The 23721-nt window shown below is 42.8% G+C and overlaps 1 protein-coding gene across 1 annotated transcript in view; it reads right to left on the reverse strand.

The window, feature by feature from the left end:
* The window catches only part of LOC111654229 (neurexin-2), a 395909-nt gene that overhangs the window by 29218 nt on the left and 342970 nt on the right, over positions 1-23721 (reverse strand). Inside the window, exons 13-14 of the mRNA XM_087173672.1 lie at positions 20881-21052; positions 6821-6910 (exon numbers count right to left, since the gene is read on the reverse strand). Of these exons, the coding sequence (XP_087029798.1) occupies positions 6821-6910; positions 20881-21052 (262 nt within the window). The remainder of the gene's footprint in view (positions 1-6820; positions 6911-20880; positions 21053-23721) is intronic.

Genomic DNA, 23721 nt, shown 5'->3' on the forward strand with positions numbered 1-23721 from the left:
ACGAAATTACTACCTGCAATTCAGGCTTCCTTATGCTTTTACCTGCAAATAAAGTGGTTTACATAATCTGGCTAGACTTTTGAATTGTTTACAACCTGTCTGAGTATGTGATGTCGCCAATCTCCAAGATCTTAGTAATTACTTTGGTGAGTCAAGAATACATCAGAGTGAAATGGCAAAAACTAAGAAACTAAGGAGATATAATCCAAGTTGTAAAAGGTGTTCCAGTTTTGTTTCTGTATGGTTTGGCAGGACCGCAACAGCGGGGCCAGTGCTACACTCTGGAATGTCCCTGACTGACTGACTGACTGACTGATCATATTTCCACTATTGGTCAGCCAAGTGCCTCATCAATTGGTTGGAACTTCTGGATCAAACAGGTTCTTTTAGGGGGGTGTTTACAGCTGCAGAGTTGCCAACTTAGTGATCTGTCACTAGATTTAGAGACTTTGTTTCAAAGAGACTTGGTATAAACCTGGTTCAGGTCTGGACCGTGTGTTGATGCCAACCAGGGGCTTAGGACTACACCTCTTGTTATGGGCAGTCTACTGATCTACTCTGGTTTTCCGGCTGCTTGGGAACTGCGGGGAAGAGGAGGAGAACTTCCAATACACTAAGCCTCACCTCAATTATGGAAAATCAACTACTTTCACATGTATCATTAGTACTAAGGAGTCAGAGGAATAACTAAACATAAGACACGCCGAGCAGAGAGAGCAGGAGCTGAAATCCCAGCTCAGTCTTTGTCTTTCATTTATGTGTTTATGTTAGGTTATGTGATTTTGTCGGCCGACATCGCAGTTACCAAATCAGGATTTGGCCACAGGTGGTCCAGACAATACTAGTTTTGACCTGGTCTTATTCATTTGGAGAAAGTTTGAGTTTCTGTAGGTGGCCCTCTTTTCTCTGTCTGTTCAGTCAGGGCGACCATAACCGCTCATACTAACACCTCTGTAAGTATTCTGTCTGTTGTAGGAAATGTAAAAAGGCATCACTTCCTTCGTGCCTGAGGATTTTTCAAATGACAGACCCAACCATGGATTTAAAAGCTTTTATCAGTTGGGTACAGGTTGCATCACTCTTGTCTGATGTCAGTTTCAAATAGAGCGCAGGATCCTCTTTATATTACTTCTTTGACCAAAAGTGAACTGCCTTGAGAGCTGTTGCACTAACAGGAGTAATAGCAAGTTCCCCAGTTGTGGCTTTGCATCGGTGCACCATCCTCCTTGGCTTTTTTTTCTGAGCAGACAGAGAAATGGCTTGTCTCAGATGAGCTGTGGTCGGTAATTACTAGCTGAGCTAAGCCAAGCCAAGCCATGGAGTGGGCTGGGCCTGGGCCACGCTCGGTTTGCTAATGCACAGATTGCTTGTTGGAGGCTGTGAAATAATGGTTGTATGTCTGCTACAACCCCCAGAATGTGGGTGGAGAGGAGGAGAGGGGACAGGAGCTTGATACTATGCTCTCGCTGGTCATACTCCCTCCCCTGGCTGCCAGCAGCTAACCTGGAGGAGGTGGTTGTTGGAGGAGGGCAGGAGGGGGAGTTGGGGAGGTGAGAAGATGATCTAAGTGTACCTATCCCCGGTGGAGGGAATGTGAAAAGGACTTCAGCTGCAGAGAGCAGTATCTTCCTCCCTGCGCCGTCATCATTATGCCTCTCTCATCCTCCTTCTACTCCTGTTATCTCACAGAGAGGAGGGATGCCATATGGTTGCAAGAGGCTTCTATCTGAAATGTTTTCTCTTAGCTGAGTTGCAGGGTGGGAGGGATGGCCCAGAATTCACCTCTGTCAATACACTGCTTTGTGATGTGCAGAACAGAAAGCTGGACTGTTTGCATACAGAGTCTTTATGGGTTTGTGTTCACAAATCCTTCATTCGGCTCAACAAACAGGAACTCCCCCTATTTCCATTTTCTCTTCTGAAGAAAAAGAATGAGAAGGGAGAAAGTCGAAGAAGACTGGAGCACAATGGGGGTGGGGTGGGGGGGATGCTGACAAAGTCGATTATGAAGTGTTCCCAAGTTATCTCCTCGGCACAAGGCTCTCTTTGGTAATTAAGAGCGTTTAGCTTTTTTGCTCCTAAGAAGTTGGGCTGGTTTGGGTAGAACACTATGAATTAATTGTGTCTGACAATGGAGATGAGGGGCCAAATGTGGCATGAAGTTCGACTGAAAGGTTTCTGCAGCAGTGTGGAGTCTGGAGGTCCTTGAAGGCAACAGAGGGTGCTAAGAATGTGGCTGTAAAATCTGCAGGGCTGGTGACAGTGCATTGTACATACTTAATCTGTGATCCTATATCTGTATGTAGATCTCAAACAAGTGATACTGTCGCGGGACAGACACAGAGAGAGATATGACGAGTAGCTGGGGACAATCTTCTCTCTTTTTATTCACTCCAGCTGTGACTGCGCTTGTTTTCAGGCCATTTCATGGTAGGGGACCATGAAATTACAGAAAAGTGTGGCTTCTTTTCCAGCCACAGAGCTGCTTCCTCGCAGCCACTTTTCTACTCATGAGCAAGCACGTTAACATTCAAACTGTTTCCCCCTGCTTCCCTCAAATATGGCCATAATAGTGCATAGAGATCAAATTTCAAAACAAGATAGTAGCTCAGCAGGATACAAAGCTCATCATAGGGGCACTGAAAGACAGACTTTGCTCTGTGTTGAGTGCGGCATGATGTGAGGGAATCTCTGAAATGAAGCCGCAGCAGGTCTGGACCAATGCCTGGCCTGGAGATGTTGATTTGGGCTCTGGCCCCACACCAAGTGAGAGAATTTGATTGCTTTCGATTAGGGAATGGGGAGAACTTACGCCAGGCCATTAAACACTGCACATTAAACCTGGTTGTTCAACTTGCATTTTAGGTGACAGAGACCTGGTGTCCTAGTATCCCTCCTTTCTCCTCCTTCCCTGCAACTCATGTCACTCAACTCAGAGCTTGATTATCCTGCTGTTGGGGGGGGGGGGGGGGGGGTCCACAGGGATAGACTCCTTGCTAGAAGAAGCTGTGAAGCTCCCAATTCTGCAGGGAGCTTAATATGCCTCTTTGCTCATCTGCTAACAGGAACAACTAAAGGAAACTGATTCCTGCTGGGTTTTTGTAATTTTTATTTTCTAGTGGAGCTCCCCGATATGTCAGAAGCTGCAACACATTTTTATTGTTTCTAAAGAAAAAGACTGATGTAGGCGAACGGTTGCCAAGTTTTCGGCGAAAACACAGGATGACAGATCCATCACGAGGAGGAAGAAAGATGCGAGGAAAAGGAGACGTATTGGAGGAAGTTTAGGCTCAGATAGAGCTGTTGAAAACTTTTGGGACTCTAATTCTTCCTCTCCATTGGGTCCCTGTAATGGCTGCCATTTTGGATTTAGTCAGCAGGCACAAAGATGGCCAGAGATGCTCACTCTGATCTGCCTCATACACAGTAAGGGAGATGGGATAAGGGCTTCAGAATAAAACGTAGTGACACAGTGCAGCTCTCCTTTAGGACACTGCTGGCTCCACTGACTTCCATTGCATCCTGGTATGATTGTAAGCAATTAGTGTTCTTATTTTACTTCTGTCCACAAATGAACATAATTGTGCAGGAGTCTTGAGATTAATGGATGAGATCTGACAGATGTGGAGGTTTACCATGAGTTTTGCAGAACTGATGAAACATTGAAAGGACTTGAGGAGAGAGGAGACCCATGGGGCTGATTGTTTTGTGTGGTCTGGTCAAGAGCCCGTAAAGACCCTTTAAGGCATTGATGCAATAAAATCACCAAAGATTAGAGACCAGTGACTGTATATAAAGATAGACCAAATGTCTCCACTCCCACTGCACAAAAATGAAGCCAAAATATCCCACATATGGGTGCTGCCATCTTACCTTGGTGATTTGGAGCCATATATCTGCCTCACCCAGTCAGTCACGGCTGTCACTAATGACCTCACACTCTTGTTTTATTGCATCAAATAACCAATTAATACCAAGCTTGTCAGAAAAATCAACACTATAACAAACATCAGCATGATTAAATACCTAAAATGACAGAAAATTTGACTATTTTTTAGTTTGGCCCATGTCCCATCCACTAACACGGAAGGGGTGAGGTTTATGACCTGCACTGCAGCCTCCCACCCGGGGGGCAATCAAGATGTTTTGGCTTCGCTTTTTGGGGAACTGTCATGTTGTCCATCTTTATATACAGTCATTGTTAGACACCAAAAACCCCATATTGGTAAGACAGCCGGGACCATTAGTACGCATCTATTACATGAGGGATGATCCAGACTGTCTACCACACAACAGATTGTCACTCATTCAAATGTTCACACACCATTCACCCAGAATAGCAAACACCACATTACATAACAACAATACATTCCAAACATTTTCCATTTCCTGAGTGGTGAAAACAATAAATGTTAAAGGGACCTTGTTAAAATGATCCAGAGCAGGTGCATCATTTTTGAATTTGGTGTTCAGTTATTTGCTGTTTTAACCCTCTGAGTTTTGCATTACACGGAAGTGGAAAACAAGGGGTAGGAGCTGCCACATGGAGTTTTTTTTTCCTTTTAGTAGAAGTTAGAATTTATTTAGCTTTTTATTTAGTTTTTGTCCCGAGCGACCGCCGCAACCTGTCCAAGTTCTTCCAAATACTGACATCCAGGTCCAATTGCATTCAAACATTAAAACATCATTTATAACAAGGTTATAACTGAGGGCTCTCTGAATTTGTCACCAGCAATGGGCAAAGCTGGAAGATGTACCCAATGGTTTCAGTTTAGGTCCAGCGGTGGAGACGGGGAGTGATGAGAGCAGCCCTCAGCAGTTAGTGGGGGTGGAGTTTGATTTGCTGTTAGGTGGTTAGATTCTGCTTAGAAGGTTCTTAGCTTTAGGCTCTAGCTGCTTCCTTATCAAAGGAACAAACAGCTTTAACCCTTTGAGCTCTGATATGTCCGCTAATCCCCCTCTTTATCTAGGCTAATACGTCCTTATTGTCATCTCAGAAAAATCACTTTGCCTCTTCAGTCCATGACGTGTGTATGACCTTTTTTTTTTTCTTTAAAAAAAAAAAAAAAGAATCCAATCAAATTAACAAATAAGCGACCCTGCACATTCTTCTGAACACGTGCCCTGATCAAAGCCCTCACTTGAGTTTTGATGGAAATTATTTGTTTATTTCATCTTCCTACTTTCTCCCAACGCTCTCGCCTAAACGACTGGATGCAGACTCATTTCAGACTATAGAAGAAAGAGAATAATACATTCAGTTTCAAGCTCATTCTCTTTAGAGTTTCATCGCATGCACAAATTATTTCGTAAGTGGGTAAGTCATTTTTTATTGATCTGGTTTTTCATTCAACTTTCATCTCTCTAGCCTTTTTAATTCTGATTTGTGTCCTGACTACCCTGAGCAGAAGAGCACTTCTCAACACAGGGAGCAGGGAAGTCAGTTGGTAGCAGCTGCAGACGAATGCAAGGATTGTTTTGTTTGCATCAAATAAATATGTGCTTAATTTATCTTGTTTGTCTGTCACATGAATACTTCATTTTATCTTCTGAATCCTCTGAATTTGTTCAGTATTCATTCACAATGCAGATTTAGGGGAACCTCTAAAGCTAACTGGTAAATGCTTGAAACTCTTAATTCATTATAATCAATCTCTCTGCAAACAAGTCCTTACTGTAAAATCTCAAGAGTTTTGGACGTTCTGATAATCTACATCAAAACCAATCATTTGTATAGATTGACATCCTCATATTTTTGCTTTTATTCTGCTAAATTTTACCATCTTTCTCCATCATTAACTACCATTGCGATGAGACATAAATGTCTGCGATGCTTTTGCTGCAGCTGTTATTCTAAAATTCATCTCTTTCTTATTTATTTTTCTTTCTTTCTTTCTTTCTTTCTTTCTTTCCTTCCTTCTTTCTTTCTTTCGTTCTTTCTTTCTTTTTTTTTTCTTTTTTTAAGAATCAACCACCTTCAGCAGCACAAACACACGGCACATGACAAAGACAAAGGGGTTGGGACATTCAGCACTCAAAGGGTTAAAGAGTCATCACTTTGACGGGACCACATTTGACCTTTCCGGCACTAGTTATGCATGATGTTAGGGCGGAAAATTGTGCCCACACGCTGCAATGAATGCAGACTGATTACTGAACAAACACTTCCACAGTCCCTTTAACTTTTAGTGACTTTCATGGAGGGATTCTTGTTTCTTAATAAAATCATGTTTCTTTTCTTTTTTCTTCTTTGCTTTCATGAATGATTAAATATAATCAATGCAACTTCACATTCAGCCAACAAAAGACACAGGAAAGAAGCAAATGGAATCAATAGGCTATTTACATGTGGTCAGGTTATTAGGGGGTTATGTCGGGTTATTTGGGGGTTAATTCTCTGAAGAGATGCAGCCCCAGTTTAAGGTGCTTTGGATATGGTCCCCTGGGTATCTATACACCAATGCTAGAGAATGATTATTACTGAACACCATGCTGTAATTCTTTTTTTTGAAGGCCAATTATAGCACAGTGAATAGCTTCAACTGGCGAGTTTATAAAAGTATAGAAAGTATATGATAGAAAATAACAAATCTTGGTTTTCAGAGACCAATTGAGAGTAATTGAAATGAATGAGTTTTAATGTATCAGCCAATCATTATAAGGCATGTTAAATTTATGGTGGATTATAGGGGACCTACAGTTCTATTAAAGAGCCAAATCACATTCACCCTTGTTGCGTGGCACTGCACCTCCTCCAGAGTGGAGGTTAACGGTAGGTTAGGTGGTTAGATCATTAGTGGAGTTAAATGGATTTTATTACCTTTGTCGAGTAGCCACTCGTCAACTACCCGACCGAGTCGGTATGGGATTCTTTGTCTAGCAATAGCCAGGCGCTCATTATCAAAGTTCCCTTTAAGAAATTTGGAGAAGACAAATTAAGAGACGTTACAAAAAAAATCTGGAAGTTGAAAGGTTAGAGGTTAGAAGGGCAACATAGCAAATGTTTAGCAAGTTATGTACTTTAAATCAGCTTTAGTTAGGACAGGAAGAACTTGAGGATGTGTTTTTGGGCTGGTTTGTTTGGTTAGACAAGTTAACAATCTTCTAGTTACCTTGAGTTTAAATGATTTTTAAATGTACTAACAAGTTAAACAGATTTATGAATTATTTAGATATAGTATGATTACATTTGTAAAAGTGCTAACTTAGGATAGATATCTGCAAAGTCAATACACTTTAGAAATCCATTAACAGTAATGAAGCAAATTAGGCTAGAATCACAGACAGAACCAGCAGTCATCGAACAACAGAATTACTACACTGTAAATGAATCAAACAGAAAAAAACAGTGTCAGCAATAAAGCATTGTTATTTCACATGACCATCAGATAATCACACAGTATCAAAACACATTGTCATGGTTGTTTCAAGGCAGACGTATTTTAGTTCCCCTCACACACAAAGAGTCAGTGATTAGCAAATCACCACCTCCCAAATCTGACAACAGGATGGCATTCTGCCCGTGGAGCATCACTTCTCTTTGACTCTCACTTTTCTAATTCACCTAAAGTGAGAAGGATTTAGTGAAACTGTCAGCACTCTGCTTTTCTCTGACTCCCTTCCCCTCCCCCCACCCCCCCTCACCCATGCATTAATTGAGCACTTCTCAGTGGCACTTGGCAATTAGCATCACTTCATCAGCGTGTCAAAGACGTTCCATGGCCGCTGTGCAAACTTATTATCCCTCGCTTCACTTTCGTCAATCTCGGGGTCATGTGGCGCACATCTCCAGCACCGTCAATAGAGATGGAGCTGGAATCAGGGGAGATGAGGGCTGATAGTGGCCAGGCTGGGGGCTTTGATGAGGTCTAGTGTGGTGGCAATGTCGCAGGCTCAATTAGGAGTTATTGTCTTTACTATTATAGGCTAAAAATCAGACAGCTATGCTGGCACAGTGATTCAAAAAAAAAAGAAAAAAAAAAAGGGGTCAGGGAATCCCCAGGCATCCTTGAGGAAGGACTAAGTTCCGGGGGGTTCCCAGAAAATGGAGAATATATTTTTATCATTATAATTTATGGGGAATATATATAATGAATGAGAAATTAAATCAAAAATGTATTACTTGCATTAGAATTCCACTCTAAGGGTGTGGTCACATCAAGTAGTTTATGTTACTGAATGCCATCAAGTATTCTTAATTACCCCCTTCTGCCCCAAGCACCATAGCACTCAGAAAAAAATCAATCTCCTTATGAGAGTTCCCACTGTTTTGTGGCTTGGTTATAACTGTGATCCAAAGTGAGCCACGCACACAACTGTGGTAAAGCAGACGTTTCCATAATGAACTATAGCTGTGATTTCACAGTAAAATCACCAGTGAACATTATCTTAAAAGTCTCAGCCCGACTTTCAGTCTGTTTTAGTGGTTTTGCGACATGAAATGTTGATGGGCTTGACAATTGCTGCAGAAATTATCTGCAGAGAGACAAGTTAGAGGCTGTGAGAGCAAACAGGGGAGCTCTGAAGTGAAATCCTGCATCCTAACTAGTATACTTTGATTTCGCTCCCCCCACTGCTTTGTGCTGCTGCAGTGATCTAAAATAGACCACCTCTCCTTTCTGCAGTACCTACTTCCACTCCCCAGGGGTCTCTCTACCCACGCCTGCCTGCGCAATAATGGCTCACATAGGCTGAGGAGGCGCGTGTGCGTGTGCATACTGTACATGGACATGCACGGTTGTTTGTGCATGGGGAAAGAGAGCCACAGTGAAAAAGAGAAATGAGAACTGAACAGGGAAGGACAAGCAGAGAGAAGGAAGAAGGCAGGGATGAATGGGAGGAGGCGGATGGATGGAGAAGCGTACAGAGGGCCAGCAGGTTGAACCTGGAAGACTATGCGGTTGCAATGTAACATATGACTCAGTGTCATTCATATGCTGCTTCTGAAGCTCTCTGTTCATCTGGGCGAGAGCTGACTCAGAAAGCGGCAGATAGGAAATGAAGCAGTTAATTTGTTATTGGATGTTTTAATCTTTTGGATAATATATAATTGCCAGCAATGCTGCTTTTTATTACCTGCAATAATGCCTCAATTATCCCAATAGGGGGGCTAAAAAATCCAGTTGTGGAATAGTGAAGCTATTAGTATTATTATTATACATTTTTATTTTTCCTGTAGTTTTTTGTGTGACTTGAAACCCACATGTCAGAGGCGGAATCACATTTTCATATTGTGCTTTATGTGTGATGGCAGATATTCATACTGGTAATGGCAGCAGACTGCTCTAAATGAAGAGAAATGAAACTGAATTGCAGCATCTAAATGTGACTAATTACATGCATGCGTTCACATTGCACTTAAGATTAGCTAGATGCTACTCTGCTGCCTGGAAAGGCAGGGCAGCAAATTACAGTGCAGCGCACATACACAATTTCAGAGACGGCATGGGCAGTCTGCAGCAATCACTGAATTAGAGAGGCAGAGGCAGGTAGCACAGAGAGGAGAGGGAACGATGGAAAAAAAGAACAGAAACTGGGTGGGGTGGTGGTGGTGGGGGGGCTGTTGAGAAAAGGCGATCAAAATAATAGCAGAGGGAATGGAAAATAGTGGGAGGCGGTGGTCCTTAGTGAGATGAATCAATCCTGTGTGTCGTTGTTCTCCTCCTACTGCTGCATCTGCTATCTCGTCCACAAATCCCGTCTAAATCTCCTCCCTCTTCTAACTTTCGTGTCTGAATCACACTGAGGCAGCCACTTCCACTGACTTAATCCTGTGAAGGATCCATTTTATCATCCAATTAATGTTTGGTAATGAGTTTGAACTGGAGGGATGCGGCTCTCCCTCTAGTGGCAGCTGTTATTCACTGCACTCAATTTACTTCTAAAATGGTTCCACTCTCCCTCTTCCTCTGTGCCTCCTCTATGGAATCTTTCCTTCCTCTCTTGCTGCTATCGCTCTTTCATTAATCCCTTTTCCTTGTCTTACTCACTTATTCATTCCTCCTTGTCTGCCTCTTTCCCTCTAACCACTCTTCCTCTCTGCTTGTCCTTCCGTTGTTCTGAAACAATCATTCATCCATGCTTCATTCTGTCCTTTCTCTTACCCTCCTGCCAAAATCCATTTTCCATTATTTCTTTTTTAGCCTCTACTCCTTCCTCCCTCCATCCACTATGTCCTATTTCCCTCCCCCTCCCTTCTTCTAAAATTTCCCCTTATATTTGTCCGTTTCCCTTCAGTGTTTTTGTTCCTTCTTTTCCCTTTCTGTTCTTTGTTGTCAGTTCTTTCTTCTTCCTTCCCTCTTCCCACATTCCTCTCACTTCTTCCCTTAATTCCCTCCTTTTGTTTTGTTTACCGTCGCTCCATTTTATCCCTCCATCCTTCTTCCCTGCCTGGTAACACAGAGAGTTTAGTGCGAGGAGATTAAATGCAGTACATTGCAACGAGGGCTTTGCCATCCATTACTTCACACGTACACAGAGTCTTACTAAGTGCTTAGTGGGGAAAGTAATAAATGCTAAGAAGAAGAAGTGTGTGTACAGTATGCAAATGTGTGTGAATTCTTTCACTTGGGCAAACCAGGCTGACTGACAACATCCTCATGAACAATAAAAAACTGACTGAGGAATCAACAGACAATGGTTTTGTGTATCTGCACGAAACAAAAAAGACAGACGAGGTAAAGAAAACCGGGGGAGCGATGGAAACCACGGAGAACAATATGAGATTGTGAGTTTCAGTTGAACAAAAATGCATGAAGAGATACAAGAAAAAATGCCACAAAGTTCTGTCGGACAGGTTTTTGCATCATCTACACCGCAGTGTCAGAAAATGGAAATTCCTCTGTGTCCTGCTTGTTTGTTTGCTTCTGTTTGCGCTGGGATCCTTGGAGAAATAAGTCATTCTGAGTGAACCAGTGAAACTTTTCCCTTCTCACTCTTCTCCCCACCAGCTGAAGTCTGCTCTGCATGAGAATAGGGGAGGGGACCGATTAAACAGCTGGGCCCTTCTCTTCTCCCTCACTACCATTATCACACTCGCTCCGCTCCCGAGACAATTCCCTTTGCTTGATATGAAAGACGGTGAAACAATGCTATCGTACCTGGCGCTCAAGGAAATCTGATATACAAGAGAGAGAAAAATAAACCAGTAAATCAAACAGTGCTTCTAAGCTGTTGAAGAATATACTTTTTCTTTAATAACCTATCATGATTTATGGACACCAGTGGCTACGGTTGGTTTACAGAAAGACTAATGTTCCCTTAAAGGTGCACTCCACTGATTTTACATGTCAAAACCCATTCATTAATCATGTGGAGAAAAACGCTCAGCTTATGACTATGGTAGTGTTATTTCTTCCGCTGCTGTGGAGGAGCTTTGTCAAGTCTGAGAGGACAACCTGGATGATGTCACAGTGATGTCATCAGGGTTATCTCAGCTTGAGCTTTAAACAAACAAAAAAAAAACTCCAGGCTTAACACAGGCTTCTACTGAAGCTGGAAAGTAATGGGTTCTTACCAGATGTGCATTTCGTTCCATTTTGGGAAATGGAGGATACAGTTAATTCTATGCCTCACAAGCCGCCACCCCCAACTTTAAGTAAGTGATATGCTACTGTGTTTCATGCTTCTGTAGTATTCTGATTATGAGCAGTTCCATGTAAATATCACAGCTCATTTACAATAATATGAGTAAACTCTTACACTGACTCTGTCCTGGATTGTGATGCATTTAGAAATATGGCATAATAAGATAATACAGCATTATCCCTTTAAGTGTTGATTCATGCTTTATATAGTTAATGTTCCAGCAGTCACAAGCCAGTTATTTGCTGAAAACGTGACCCCAAGCCTTTAATAAATCACTCACATTTCAGAACTGTGTCTTTCTAAGGCTTGTGGGTGTTCAAATGGCAAACTGTAAGGGGACATTATATGAGTATTGTGTTAATGATCTATTACAGCTGTGATTCTTATTCTTATTCACAAGCCATACTGTATAATTGGTGGACATATGGAAAAAAAAAAAGCTTGTGTATTCTAATTATGGTGCAAATAAACAGCTTATCCTAAATGAGCTACAAGTATGGGCTCAAATTGGGGTCAAAGAGTTCTAAGCTTGGAAAGTGACGTTTACAAATGATTGCAAAGCAAATCTGCAGAAATTCAAGTTTGTATGTGTATAGAAAAGACTTGTATTTGGAAAAAAAAGTGAATACTGTGAATAAAAACTATCAACGGTGAGGTTGCACGGAGGCACTGTGAAAAGAAATGCTTTTGTGAACATGTGTGCACAGATACAAAGCAGAAAACTGCGTCTACCCCCCCCCCCCACTCGCACCGTGTGTGAAGGTTACAAGTAAGAATGCTGTTTTTATACCTGAATCTGAATGGACAATGACGATTCAGTCACAAAGCAGAGTCTAATCAGAGGGGGGGTTGTTGCGTTGCCTTCATCTCCCGCCACAGGTCCGGAAAGGTGTAGCAGATGGATGGTGGTGCGGTGCACATGATGGCGCAGTCATGTGTATGTATGCAAACCCACCTGGGTCACAAAAGAGCCTGAGACTCGACTCGACTCAACTCTGCTTTGTGAATTGGACTGACATTATCCAGTCAGACTCGGGTGTAAAGACAGAGTCATAAATTTGTTCTTTACATTTAGTGTTATGCACAGAGTGGGAACTTTGCTTTGTATCTGTGCACAAAGCACTTCTTCTTTCACAATAAAGAGTTATGTAACCTCACCGCTGATTTTATTCACACTGTCTCTCTTTTTTTCTCCACAGAGACAAATCTTTTCTACAAATGTACAGACTTGAACTTATTTTACAGGTTGACTCAAAAACTACAAACTTTGGAACTATTTGTGAGAGTTGCTTAACAAGTTCAAAACCTTTTTGACCCTTATTTGAACCCGTAGACGAGCCATCAGACTGTGTACGTGTGAAGGTCAGAGGCTGGTCCACTTTTACCTACACCAGTCCTGTATGTTTGCCCACCCAACACGCCTGCGGTTCTGGAGCCCCTGAGGCTCACACCGTCCACCATGAAACACTCTCTCCACTCTGGAAGCCAGGAACCTGTCTTTCTTTCTCTTGCGCCTTGTGTGCGGCGCCTGGAGCAGCGGCAGGATTAACAGCCATGATGGGAACCGTTCGGGGTAGGTATCACAGCTGCTGTGCTACGGGCAGGGCAAGGACACGCTGATTGACTGGCACCTCTGGGAGACACAAAGCGAGGTGGAGGATGGGCGGGAGACCTGTGCGGCATGCTGGGAGTGTAGACTGTCTCTGTCTATGTCTGTCTGGGAGAGTAGCGTATAATCCAACATATGAATCAGACACTGCTCCGTCTCGCTTTTTGTCTCCTTCCGTATCAGTGCATGTGTGACTACATGCAAGTGTGTGTGCGTGTGTGTGTGTGTGTGTGTGTGGAGACGGTCCAAGGTGCCAACTGTATATCATGTAGCTCTGCAGGCAGCCAGATGCCCTTGTACAGGACACCCACATCGGAAATCCATCCACGAGAATGGAGATTACATTGGAGACGATTGGCCACCGGCCATCCTGCTCTCCCTCCCTCTCACAGAAACCTCTCTCTGTCAGGCTAGCCTCGTTCTGTTTTTCATTAGGTAACTTTAGATGGATTGCTCTCATATCCACTGGGTGTTTTTGAGAGCAGACGGGGAGAGGAAACCACTGTCCCATGTACTGTAACCCTACGCTCTGCAGAAGTCGTTTTTGTCTGTTATGACAGAGCAAGAAAGAATTCTGCACTAAAATCGTGAAAAATTACACAATTATAAGAAATTCTTAGCAGAATGTTGAAATAATCTTAGGGCACTTAAAGCAGAAACTTTAAGCAGCTCACAAAGGGAAAAACTTTACATGATAATATGACATTTCGCAGCATATTTTTTTTCCTCTCCTAACTCTTGGGTGAGTGCAGAGAAGTCGTTTCTTGATGTAAAGCGCACAGGAAAAGAAAGCGATTTACCTACCCACCACTTCCCTTTGTTCAATGTAAATACATCGCCCACTGCTCGTGTTGGCATGCATTTGAAACGGATGATATCTTACTGTTTTAACTACTCATCTCTCTAACTCATCTTTCATCTTGTGCAGCACTTATCAATCCAGCAGCTCGGTTTCATTCCTTTCCCTTCTCTCCTCTCACTTCGACAGGATTCCTCACCACAGGATCCTCGCCACCTTTCATCTCAGGCCATGGTGGATTTGTGCGAGGGAGGCTGCCGGAGTGAGCGAGAGAAAGAACCCGCCCCACTCATGTGGAAATCAAAGTTGTCACTTCTCTAATTACCCAAAGCAATCTTTTCCCTCTCCTGCTCTGCTCTGCACTGCTTAGCTGTGTCTCCCTCCCTCTCTCTCTCTATCTCTCTCCTCATCATTGCTTTCTTCACTATTCCTTTCTCTCTCTCTCTCCATCATCCCATAGCCACAGGCCAATTATTGGAGATACCTTCCAACTGTGCAAGATCCAATCAGAGGGAGTCGCAGAGCACCAGAGGCCCAATAAGAACCCACAAAATGAGGTGGAGCTGTCATCAGTGACAAGTAACTATGCTGGCTGACTTCAATGAACACTTTCTGAATGTTTCAGCTCTAATTGCTGAATCGAGTAAAAATAAAGCTCCAAACTGTGACATATGTCAATCATGCATCATATTAGATCAATGGCCTAAGAGTACTAGCAAATCCATTTCTTTAGTAAGAGCAGCAGTACGGCCTGCATTCAAAAATGTGCATTCAAGAGATGAAGGTTCTAATGTTCAGTACAAAGCCGATACAGTTATCTGATTCACATGTTAGTCTGCAGAAGAATAATGTTTATAAAAACTATTTTGACAATTGATTAATTGTTTTTGTTAAAACAATACTGCCTGGTGCTGCTGCAAGAGAGCAAACTGTAATTACTCTAAGAGCCATTAAACGTCCCATATTGTATAAAATGAGATTTCCCTGTATTTTTTGATTATAAAGCAGGTCTAGGTTCTATATTAATACTGTGAACATATCAAAGCGCTCAGTCCACAGAGAAATGCACCAATCCTGTATTCAGACACTGAGCCTTAAAACCAGCTGTCAGGACTTCTGTAACTTTGTGATGTCAGAACAAAGCAGTCACCCACCATCCAACCTCGCAGGATTTGGTTTCTCTTAGTGTTTACATGAAATCTGCTATATTTTTACTTTATCATTCAGAAAACAGTGAGCCAATCAGAAGACAGGCTCAGAGCCTCCTCTTCTGACTGGCTCACCAACCTGTTGCTACAGAGAGAAGCCTGAGAGAGGAGATGTAAAACTAGATTGAGATGGTTTTCGGTTCTTAAAATCACAAATAGATCTTCTCATGGATCAACACCTCAAATAGAACACAGGAAAGGTGTAAAATATGGAGCTTTAATGACAAAGAGAATTACAAGCTAACAAATATATGTACCCAGCTTGTACTGTAAGCTTATCTTATAGTACATAGAGGTGTTTTTCCCTTATAAAGTAATAGTAAAGATGGACATGAGGCTACACTCATCTATCATCTGCTCAGTAGACCATCACAGTCACACAGGGCTGCTTTGATACTCCTTGAGCTAGTGAGGTAAAACCTGGTCCACGCTCAGCTAAAGTCCATATGCCTCCAGTCATTTGTCTGACTGTGTTCTCTTGCACAAAGTGCAACCCTTTTCTGTCCTAGTCCTGTTGCTCTCCCCTACTTTTAGCATTTTACCTGGCTCAGCTGAGTGCTTTCATATTGTTTTAACCAAAGGGAAGACAAAGGCAGATCTTCTGGACTGCCTCAACCTCCCCTCCTCACACTGTCTCTTTATTTTCCCTGCTTATTCACGGTTGGCTTTCTGTCTCTCTGTGTGGAGGTCACAAAGACAAATATGGATATCTAAAAACACTGGAGACATAAAGGCAATGGTAAAAAGGGGTAGGAGGAAGGAAAAGGCACAGCCAAGAGCTTTGTTGACCCCTTTTCTTAGACCATTTATCCGAGGAGTAAGAACATCTTAACAGCTCGCTCGGAAGAGCTGGAGCTGTCTTTGCTGGCACAAAGCTCTCTCTCTCTTCCTCTGTGAATTCACATCTCTCTTCCCTTTTCTCTCAATCTAATGGTCAGCCTTCACACCGAATGGATTCTCTAAATGCCTCAGAGAATGAAAACAGGGAATGACAACAGCGCTCTCTCTTTGTACACCTTCTTTTGCTGTATTTGATTTACGATCAGTATGAAGTGGCGTGTTGGTCGACTCAAAATGAACATTGTCATGTCTGAGTGCATTTCAAGCAGCGAGTAATGTGTGTGTTTGTTATGAAATTATTCCTGGCTTGTGTCTGATGTTACGAAATGTGTGCGTGCGCTTGCATGTGAGGATCGTGCACGTGCTGTGTCATACTGTACAAGCTATATGTAATCTTCCCTGCTGTGATGCAATCCAATTTGCGAGGTGCTTATTTCTCAGTAAAATGCAAAGCCTCATCCACCGCGGCAGTGACAGCAGTTAGCTTCCAGCATTCATACTGGATCTCGTCTCTCTTTTTTTCTCCACCCAACCTCCTCTTTTCGCTGTCTCTCCCTCTTCTCATTTCTCTTCTCCATCACTCCGTCATTTTTCAGCAAAGCACGTGCTGTAGAGTACTATTGCTTTCCGTCCCCTCGATCTCCCCTGCCATCAACTCTTCATCCGTGCATTACCTCCCCTCCAGCACCGCATCCTCTTTCTAATTTTGCTCCACTGCAGCCCTGTCAGAAACTAAAGCAATGTGACAGTTTTATAGTAGATTTCCCGTCTGTACATACTGGCAATTGAGGAAGAGTACGTGTGGAAGAAAGACGGCAGTGTCTGCTCTCATTGGTCATAATGACACAGTTATGAGACATCAAAATATGGTAATCACAGCCAATACGCTGCGATGGTGACACTGTAACTACGGCTGTAAAATGTGAAATGATTTTCCAAAGCTCAGGGAGCACTGCAACGCAAAGTCCAAATGCCAAGTGTGGTATAAACTCAAGGAAATGGATTGATTTTTCCAGAAGCCCCGTTATTGCCGTAATGTTATAATTTACTGTGGCGAATTATCATTATCAGAAAAAGAGTTAAAATGTGGTGATTTGTAAAGAGAGAGAAGAGGATGATAAGATGGAAGGGACAAATTCTCTCAAACAAATGTAAATGTATATACACTACATGCATATACATATAGGCCAATAAAAGTAGACATATATGTATATATATGCAAACAAAATATATAAAGACACGCACCAAGACAAAAGGAGAGAAACAGGATATGACTAATATTATTGAGATATTGAGTTATTAGTATTTGATTCTTTATGGATAAGCAACACTGCTCCACTGCTGATGATTTAACATGATAACAGCAATGAATACTGAGAGCCACAGATGTCACAAAAAATTGTAATTAAATTATTAATTGGGCCTTAATGTTATAGATTCTTTTAAATCATTAAGTCAAGACTATGGAACTTCTGAAAGACTAAATGAGGCATTCTTCCTTTTACAAATGAATAGTTGAATAAAATGCACCACCACAATTCAGTACACTCTGATGTTTCATAATGTGAGCTCATCTTCATCCTGCTAATGTACAGTGTGTTTATTTGAAAATAATGCACAGAAATGAATATTCTTCTTTTGAGAATAAAGCATTGGAAATTAAACATTTAGCCACATTAGCTCTGCAGCCTTTGTCACATCAGATGACCAGTAAATAGGGAATTGGGTGTGAAATGGTACAATTATAGCCCGTATGGCACCGCCACTAACATCTGCCTGTTTATCTGCGGCCAGGTTGAGGTGCTCAGTGTGACACAGGGATGTTTTTATTGAGCCTGTCTGCCATTTTGGGAATGTGGGAGGTGGCGTGGGCCAATAAGTGTTTCTGCAGGACCCACCGGGCACACCTGACACACCGGATTAGCCGGCCGGACGCTCCTCTGACACTTTTTGTCTGCTCTCCGTCCATCAAATGCATACATGCACAGACTCACACACACACACACACGATGCACAGTGTCATGCACGTAGACAGATGTGTGCACTCTCTCACATAGAATCAGATTCAGACAAAAACGCCCACAGACACACATTCCCTGGGGACTGCAAACATCACTTCGTGGGACATCAGGAGACGTGTTGCTTTGCCGTTGAATGTGCCTGACCCGTGACGGCCATGTTTGCTGTCAACATCCTGTCTCCCCAAATCCATCACCTCGCTATGGCCTTCTGTTTATAAGCCTGCTGCTGGCAAGCCTGGTCCTTAATGGAAAGCAATTCAAACACATCTGAATCTGACAAATCTTTTGGACCAAGGCCCTAATTATAGTGTGCAGAAAGATGTGTGTGTGTGCGTACGAGAAAAAGATTACCCAAAGATAACCTGTAACAGTGTTTCTTGTGCACGATGACAGATTCACACTCTCTCCTCTACCTCTACTATCATTGTCCTCCTCCTCTGGGACCCCACGGTCTACAAGAGGATAAATCCCACATGTAGCTGTAAGCACAAAGCATTGGACAGGGTTCAAAACTGCAATAACATCCCAAGGAGACTGCCTGATGTGGGTCACAACAGTCCTTTTAAGGAGATTTTCACAGGAAACTGCACTTCCTTGTTTTGTTAGAAGAACCAGACAAATTTGGAACCTGTACCAACTAACAGTGGGCCCCACTGGAGGTATCTTTCATGATGTCTTGTTCTATTTTCTTCTCAATCTGGCTACATTTTAAGATGTTTTCAGTGTTCCAGTGGGACAACACATCAACAACACTGTATAATATAAGCACCAAAAAAAGTGTTTTGTCCTGTTTAGAGAATCAGAAGATGTCTAACTCTCCCTGGGTTACAGGAGCTTGTTTCAACAAGGGAGCTCTCACTTTTCTCTTTCCCCTCTCCACAAAATATAACGTCACACCTCCTGGCTCAGTTAGGAAGTGGCCCCCCTCCATCCCTCACACACTCTCTCCCTTACGTATTCCTCCGCCCTCTTGTGCCTCAGTCTCATCCGAGGTTTTGCTTTCCTAATGTGTAACATCTCTGTTTCCCCAGGATGCCGCCCCACCAGACGACGACGACTGGAACCTTCAAAGCGGGTGCCGGAGCCATCAAAGCTGGCGCCCAAAAATAGTTTGAGTGTAACTAGCTCACATAAATGAATCAAAGCTATTCTGAAACTAACCAGCTAGCCCCCTCCTTTCTTCTTCTTCATCCATTTCCTTTCCTTAGTCCCTATAGTCTCCTAAAAATTCAGACGGGCTCCAACCCCTTGCAGACAAACATAAAACTCATCAAGTAAACTAACAAACAACAAAATAACACTCTTCAATTCTTGATCAGAAGAGGAAAAGGAAAGAAATGTTTGACTAAGACAACAACAACAACAAAGAGGGCGGAAGGGAGGAATAAAAAGAATATAATATGGGCTGTGCATTAATGTTTCTTGATGAAACAAAACATAGATTTGGATGATGACACTCACTTGCCAGTGTTAACAGGCGGCTCTGATGTTATCTTCTAAGCGGTTAGTGCGATTGTTAGTTGAAGGCTCCCCTTTGGAGCTTGTGCTGTAGCGAAAAGGGCTGCATTTCCATCATAATAACAACTGAAAAGAGTGAACTGTCACAGGGCGCTTCCTCCTCTGGCTGTGATGCATGCCCCTCAGTCCAGCCTCACTGTGCTGATGGATGAGCAAGAGAATACGCTTCCCTCAATGCCAAAACACAGCCTCAAAATATGGGATCACTGCTGTGACAGAGAATGTCACAGTCCCACTGCTCTATATGTCAACTGGAGTAAATATCATGGCCACATTAGCAGCACTCTCCCTGTTGTGTGAACAATGACGATACATAGACAGTGCTTTTAGACAATGGAGATGGAACACGTTGACTTCAGCGGGGGATGGAGATTTACAGAATAAAAACAGATATATGATTGTACCAGACCCTCAAAGCTTTGAAAAACTCCTCTATTTTAATATTCAGGTTATTAGTTTTCCATTTGATCATTAATACCTAACACTGGCAGGCAGCAGCCTGGTGTTTACCAAATGCAAAGTCATGATGGGAACAGAATACGTCCTGCTTTGAACAACCATGAACAAAGGGGAAACACAATGGAGAGAGAAATTAAGAGAGTGTTTCTGCAAGACTAAAAATAGCCTCATAATTCAGGCCGAAATAGAATTTCATGATTATGGTGAAACAACAAGCGGAGGAATTATCACACTCCCAGCAGTGACTCATCGGGTATTTGCCCTCATTTAAAGTCTGTATGTGTAATGATGTTGTGACTGTGTTTATCTTGGAGCAGAGGCATTACTTCTAAACACCTTCACATACTTTCCCAGTGTGAAGTGTCCTCTCTCTATCCTGCTCCAAAACCCCCCATGCTTACCAACCATACCTGACTGGCATATTCACATTGTACTGGCCTCGACTCAGCGCTGACTTTCACAGCACCAGGAGCTACAGTAGCAGACTCGCTGCAGAGAGCTGGATGCTCTTACATGGGAGATTGCTTGCCTGAGAGAGGCTGTTTGGCTGTTCCTGCTTTTTAGACCAGAACCTGACTTAATCACCTAGAATAATGCAGGCACGCTCTAAATATGAATGTCATGATAAATAAACCAGAGGCCTTACAGAATGTTCTATAAAAATCCCTTTTAGAGGCACATGGGAGGCCGAATTAATGAATACTTTTTTCCTTTTTCCAAAGCTCCTTCTTTCTCTCTCCACTGTGTTACCCAGTTTATTTGAGAATTCAGACTGTGAAGCTTCTAATCAAACACTGATAGCCCCTCCCTCCCTCAGTCCCAAGATTCCCCTGTTCCTACCTGAGGGGAAACGTTCGATGACGGGCTGGTTGTCCACCTGTAGTGTGGCGTTGCCACCACTGCGTGTGAATCGCACCACATGGTATTTGCCGTCGCTCACCATCACCGCGCTCTCCTCGATGGTTATGTCGTCCGTTCCCACGTTGAAGATCACGCCGATCTTTCCCCGTTCCTACAGACAGAGGACAAAAGACCACATTGTGAGGACACTGCACAAAGACAAAGACATGAAATCCCATGAAACTTGAAGTTCCTATAAAACTGTTACTTTCTGGAGGTAGGTGTAACTGAAAAAGTCAAACAAGAGTCATCCCAAGTTTTTGCTTTCTGCCCATCCAATTAAATCACACTGCCTTTCTCTACCTAACTGGGGTCACTGGTTAACACTTAAAATCAACCCAACACTAATTAATTGCTCCAACATCCTTCTTCAAAAGGAAACACAATACATCAAGGAAGTTTTTGCCACTTTTTCATCCATGCAGGATGAATTGTGACATATATGTGCCAAAAAGTGCAGTTCCTTGAAAGCAACTAGAGTCTGGCTCCAACAGTGAGTCAGTCCCCATAGACTCCCATGTTAAATGTCCAACTTTACAGCAGAAATAAACATATTTACAGCCTGGCACAAAAACTGTTTTGGTCTCTAGAGATAATTTCCTCCTTCCTGACACCTGTACAGTGGGTGAGTTTTTATACAGCCCTCCTGTTTAAATTTTATTATGGCTCAACTCCACACACACACACACACACACACACACACACACACACCATCTCTAGAGTTAGGGGCGGAGTCAGGCACTGCAAAGATGGCGATGGCGGCACAGCTCTCTCTGAGCTTCACAAACGGCTCTTCAGAAACCTGCGGGTGACGTCACAGAGGCTACATCCATCTTTATTTACAGTCTGTGGTTAGCGTGCTGAAGTCTGCATCTTGCTAAAAGCACTAATGCGTCCACATGCGTATGTAGCATTGCGCATACAGCCTTGCAGAGCGTGGCCATAAATGGATCCAATTTGGCGTTGTAGAAAATTTTTCAACTACAACAAAAAGATTTAACACAAACCTAAAACCACATTCCTTCATTACTCACCCTCTCTGCTCGTACTGTGAGCATCAGATCTCACACACATCAGCCTGGTAAAGAACAGAGTACTTGTTGAGGACTCAGGCACCTTCAGCATTCATCAACCTGGTGACCCCCTCCCCTCCCCCATCTATTAGTGTTGACAGCCGCCCACTGCTTCGAGTTTATTACAGTCAACCGCCTACTCTACTCTCATCTCCCGCCATCTCTTTCCTCTCCCTCTGTGGTTCCCGTCCTCAGTCCCAGGAAAGGTCAAAGTCATTTACAGAGTTACAGTCTGCCGGAGAGGCACAGAACGAGGGTGTGAGAGAGAGGGAGAAACAGAATGAGTACATATACCAGACACCACCATTACAGACAAATTCTCTGTCTGGCGGTAAATCTTCTACCGCAGTTTTGTTCAGCACACTGATAAAACCTTGTGTAAAAAAAAAAAAAAACCCAAAAAACTACCCTGCCCATATTTGCCCAATCAACAAAGTCATTCATTCCATTATCTCATTAGCTATGTGCATTTATTTTTCCACCTCCCATATGCCAAGATAGTCAGAGGTGAATGTGTGGATTTTGCTCGCAGCCGTTTTCCATTATTCATGGCTGATTAAGTATTTAAAAAAGGAAAATAACAACCCTAATGTTAACAGAACTTAAAATAGCAAGTTAATTGAGTAAATAAGTGCAGAGGTTGTGTTAATGAGCGGTATAATCACAGCCAAATTTATGTACATCCTAACCATTCTTTGGTGGCGCATAAAGTGGGTCCAGCATTTGGCCAAGGCCACAGTGTGGCTGTGGATGACAGCCGTGATTAGGCTATTAATTGAGCATGCTCAAACGGTGGCGCAAGAGGAAGCTGCTGCTGGCTGTGATTAAATGCTGTGGAGGGATCAGCAGAGTATAAGACACAGCTGAAGAGTCGGAGTAAACAAGAAGAATCAGTGTGGAAGCCGGACTGATACAGCTCAGCGCTCGCCTCCATGAAGACAGAAGAAGTTGGAGTTTCTCAGAGTGGAGCTTGATGGCCTGCTCAGCAGATGATCTCACTCTGCCAAAGAGGCCTGAACGTCTCAAATGGCAAAGTGCTTCCAGCTTCTTAGGCACTTAATCAATTGATTCATGTTATGGACTGACCCCTTGCAGTCTTTCCCACCCGCTCTCCCCATGCACGCCAAAATCCAATACTGAATCTAAGGCATGATGTTGAATACTGTTGGTGAACAATTAGCGTGTGAATGAAAATTTAATCAAAGCTTTCCACTATTGATACCTTTGAGATACTGCAGCAAGAAAAACAAAATGGAGAGGGTGAGTGAAACGCTTTTGGATCGAGTGGAAATGCCAGGATCATCTACATTACAGCCTACACACGAGCAAGCTTAGAAGAGTCATAACACCTTTGCCTGGAGAATTAATTCAATTTGCCAGGGCAAAGCAGAATGAATCCCTGCTATTATGACTGAAAAGCAGAAGGGGCGAGTGAATTTGAGTGATATTTACAGAGAGATTAGCATTTGTGTTCCGCAACATTAGGGTTCTTCCTGGTGCTGAGGGAATGTATTGAGCCCATTACGGTGGGAAGCCGGTGGGAACCAGAGCTTTTTTAAAAATGATTTTGGTGTAACGGTAATGACATTTTAATGGTCATTTCCCTTAAGCGAACATATCTCTGGAAACAGAAGGAAAAAAAAAACTCTGACTGCGAGCAGTCAAGCCTGTAACATTGAAATGAAGGGGCTGGTAGGTAACTTACAAT

The sequence above is a fragment of the Seriola lalandi genome, unplaced genomic scaffold (genome assembly GCF_002814215.2).
Source record: "Seriola lalandi dorsalis isolate HSWRI2012SDOR001 ecotype SW California unplaced genomic scaffold, Sedor1 jcf7180002054263, whole genome shotgun sequence".
Lineage (NCBI taxonomy): Eukaryota > Metazoa > Chordata > Actinopteri > Carangiformes > Carangidae > Seriola > Seriola lalandi.